General features: G+C 54.7%; 1 protein-coding gene across 1 annotated transcript; it reads right to left on the bottom strand.

Annotated features, from left to right (window-relative positions):
- Window positions 1-756: 756 nt before the first annotated feature.
- Window positions 757-1,942, bottom strand: LOC122392178 (enhancer of split mbeta protein-like). Its single transcript, XM_043386780.1, has 2 exons — window positions 1,783-1,942; window positions 757-1,567 (listed from the first exon to the last, which is right to left on the bottom strand). Exons 1-2 carry the CDS (start codon window positions 1,837-1,839, stop codon window positions 956-958), a joined length of 669 nt encoding a protein of 222 aa, XP_043242715.1. The 5' UTR covers window positions 1,840-1,942; the 3' UTR covers window positions 757-955.
- Between the last annotated feature and the right edge of the window lie 1,898 nt (window positions 1,943-3,840).

Below are 3,840 nucleotides of genomic sequence, written 5' to 3'. Positions count from 1 at the left end.
CTCGATGTTAATGTTAAATGTTACGGTAACATCGCCTTGCTGTTGTTTATTGTGGATTCAGGGCGCGACGACTATAAAGCTCATTTTGTGCCCAACTCTTGCTGTTGCAGTTGCATCGGATAATTCACGCTCTCGCGCTGTCTTTTGCTAGTATCATAAAGGTAAGGTATGTACTCCTTCAGCGAAAATATCCGTGATTGTAGCCGGTATTCGACGGACGGTCCTTCCTGGGTATTGGTTCAGGTTATGCGCCTAGGGAAGGGAGCTCGTCTTGTCAACCAGTATAGTTATTAGTTATGGTTGATTTCGGTACGCACTACGCGACGTTATCTCGTTACCGCGTTTTAGCAGAGAATCGGGAATAATGTTTTGCGTAATTATCTAATGGCGCACAATCGGATCTCTCAATTTAACCTGTGATAGTCCTGAGTGCGACTGCCCTGATGTGTTGATGTAATGCACGTGTTGTTTCTAAACCCGTTAACTTTGATAAGCATTATTCCTTCCCGCGCTGGTGGCCCGTCCGTCGGTTGCGCGTTAATTAAAAATTATTCCTCTCATGATGCAACCTTTTTTGTACCTACCTACGGCCTACGTTAGCCTTCTGCTGCGGTCACGCTCTCGGATAGTTGTTGTATCGGTGCGTGATCGTGCAGCTCTGTATACGCTTCAGCAGGCGTACCGGTTATGTTCGTACAATGAGGACCGTCCCCTTATTACATCCTCTAGTTACCCATGAGCTAAAAAAGCATGATATAACACACATCATAAGGTGTATTGTACAGCCTTGAATGAAACTGAACGTCACCTCTGCACAAACAACTTGACTACAAACAAAGCACACAAAAAGCAAACAGTTATCACAGCGGCCCAATATCACAGCACGCCCCTCTCGGCCCCCATGGCCGGGCAGTCTCTGAAAGCCCTCCGGCAGCGCCGAGCTGCGACAGCCCGTTCACCATGGCCGCCACATACCCTCGTCGCCCAGCTTCAGGTTCAGCGGGCTGGGGCTGCACTGGGAGGAGGCCGGCGCGCGCGGGGCCGCAGACACCGGAGTCACCACGGTGAGGAGACCGCTGTCGGCGCCGCTCGAGTAGCCAGAGCTGCAGCTGTCGGCCGGGCTGGCCGGGCACGCCGTCACCGGCACCCGGGTGCGGAACTGGGGCACCTCCACCGTCAGCGGCGCAGACAGCCGGCGCTGGTCGAGCGCGCGGAACGAGCTGCCCAGGTGCTGCATCACGCGGGTGCCCAGCTCCACGTCCACGCCAGGGGTGAAGGCCAGGGCCCGGCTGACGACGGTGGCGGCGGCGGAGAACCCGGCGCGGTACCGATCCAGCTCGATCTGAGGGCTGGCGGCCGGCGCGGCCGGGGCAGCGGGGGCGGCGGCGCGCCGCTGCGCCTGCAGCTTCTGAAGGTGACGCACAGCCAGCTCCAGGACGTCGGCCTTCTCCAGCTTGGCGGCGCTGTCGCCCTCCATGGACAGCGCGTCCACCATGAGGTCGCGCATCTGGTCCAGGCAGCGGTTGATGCGCGCCCGACGCCGACGCTCCAGCAGAGGTTTCAGAACCTGAGGAACAGCGGAAAGAGACCGTCAAGACCTTGTCCAATGTGCAAACAGTGACAGCAGGCAATGGGCGAGAACAATTCCATGCGACTAATGGTGAAACTAAGCGTTGAAACGTAAAAGGAGAACAAAGCATTGAACTCGAAATATTTTTAAAGTACAAATTGCAAAAAGTAGATTTTAAGATGCTGTAATAAAAAACTGCAGCCGATGCTCACCTTTTTGTAGTCGCTGGGGCTCGCCGACTCCGAAGGGATCACTTGGCAGGGTGCCATCTCGTCTCTGTTCGTTTCACCGCTCGTCAGCACGTGTCTCGCTCACTGATATCGCCTCTCTCGCTGGAGCTCCTCACCGCTCGCCGGCTCAGACCGTAATGCCGACGGCGGCGGCGGCGGCCGGTTTTAAGCGGCGGCCGCCAGGTGCGCGCGGCGCCCGGCGCGCGGGGGGCGGCCGCCGCGGCGTGGGAACGCAGACATTCCCACAGCGCGCGAGGCGCGACGCACCTGGCGCCCAGATGCCGCCGCCGCCGCCGCCGCCGCCGCCGGCCGCGCGTAGTGGGGGCGCCGTATAGTGGGGCGGGGTGAGGGGAGGGGGAGGGCGCACGTGCAGTGCTCGCGCAGCGGGCGGCCGGCCCGAGACGGAGCCTGAAGACGGAGGGACGCGGCGCGGCGCTGTCCCGAAGACGGCGGGAAAAAGCGCCGACCGCGCGCTCGGCCGGCTCCGATGACTGCTGACGCGGGCTGCCGGGAGGGGGGAGATGAGGGCGCAGGGTTGCCTCTGAAGACAGCGGCACCACTGACAGACAGCACAAGGACAGGCGCTGGATTAGCGGGCCATGTGTGGTGTTTGCGTGGAGCCATCTTAGCTATGGAGGAAAGATTCCTCATTGACCTCGGCCATGTGGCATCCGCACACGGCACATGGCAGCGCAGTGAAAATAAAATAAGAATAGAAATATCCATGAATCCTATGCCGGCAAGGTTATCTCTAAACAACAATCATGATGAGTCATATTGAGTTCGACAATCGGCAGGTCCTACGTATTTTTAATAAATTCTGACCACGGGCTTCTGTAGGACACGGACACAGTGGGCCATCTCAAACGCCTACGATGTCAATATACATACGATGGGCCGTCTCAAATGCACGGAACTCAGAATTGCAGCAATTTGGCAGAACAGGTGTATGGGTGCTGGCAAATGGTCACTGAGTGCCTACTGTCTGCTAACTTTTTTCGCTCTGTACGTTTATTTTTCCATTGAATTGCAAGCTTTCACGCTCAAAATAAGCCAATGACGTTTTTGCACTACCGAACATAATAATCGGACAGCACGGCCTACAACTTACATCACATATCATCGTTCTTGGAGAAAGCTTACATATCATTGGACAGTGTGGGGACACGGCGGTATTTGACAAATGACAAATGATTTCGCTGATCGGATGCAGGGCCGGGCTAGCTGAATAATAGATAGCCGTTCATGTCACGATGTATGGCGTTTGCCGCTCGTCGCTAACCATTTTGCTACTATCTTGTCTCTTGCAGATTATGCTAAGCGGCCACCAATACCGTCCATCAATTTGGCTTGGAATGACAACACTGAATGGGCCACTGAAAGCACTGAGCAGATGATGTAAGCATTCACCGAAATGCAGGCTAGGTTAGTCGTGTTGCTCTTCCTTTTTAACACTGAATATCACATATAAGTCGCACGCTTTTTCAGAGAACGGGAGAACCAAATGTCACAATTTTTCGGTTTCACCTTGAATCAGTCATTTACCTACATTATAGAATACCATACCTTACCATACGAGCACTCGCTAAGTCTGTATGACACATCCCATACGTGCACAAAAAGTTTGACTTCACATCACCGTCTGTAAAAAAGCTCATGAATCTCGTTCACAGTAATCTGCCGCGATGTTTTGCGGTGCTTTATTCCACCTGACAGTACAATGGAGCCACAAGCAGCCGCGGCGAATACCAAACGTCCAAACGCAATTCGTCAAACGGCCGTTTCGATTGCCCTTTCGTGTTGTGATCTAGTTCGGTCCGAGTCATCCGACGCATTGTGCGGCTGACCAACTATTCGCTGTCCCTTCTAATTACTACCACTCAGGTAACGGCCCGCTTACATGTGTATCAGCCGTAAATCGACCCAATTTCACGCCATAAAAGTCGATCTCACACGACAGGAAATACCCTGTGGACCTGGCTCGCGCAGCGCCCAACGCCTGCCTTATCCGATCTCCCAATTTTCTACCTTTCTCCGCCC

The sequence above is a fragment of the Amphibalanus amphitrite genome, unplaced genomic scaffold, assembly GCF_019059575.1.
Source record: "Amphibalanus amphitrite isolate SeventyFive unplaced genomic scaffold, NRLGWU_Aamphi_draft 000473F_arrow, whole genome shotgun sequence".
Lineage (NCBI taxonomy): Eukaryota > Metazoa > Arthropoda > Thecostraca > Balanomorpha > Balanidae > Amphibalanus > Amphibalanus amphitrite.
This window is presented reverse-complemented; position numbering and strand designations above follow the sequence as displayed.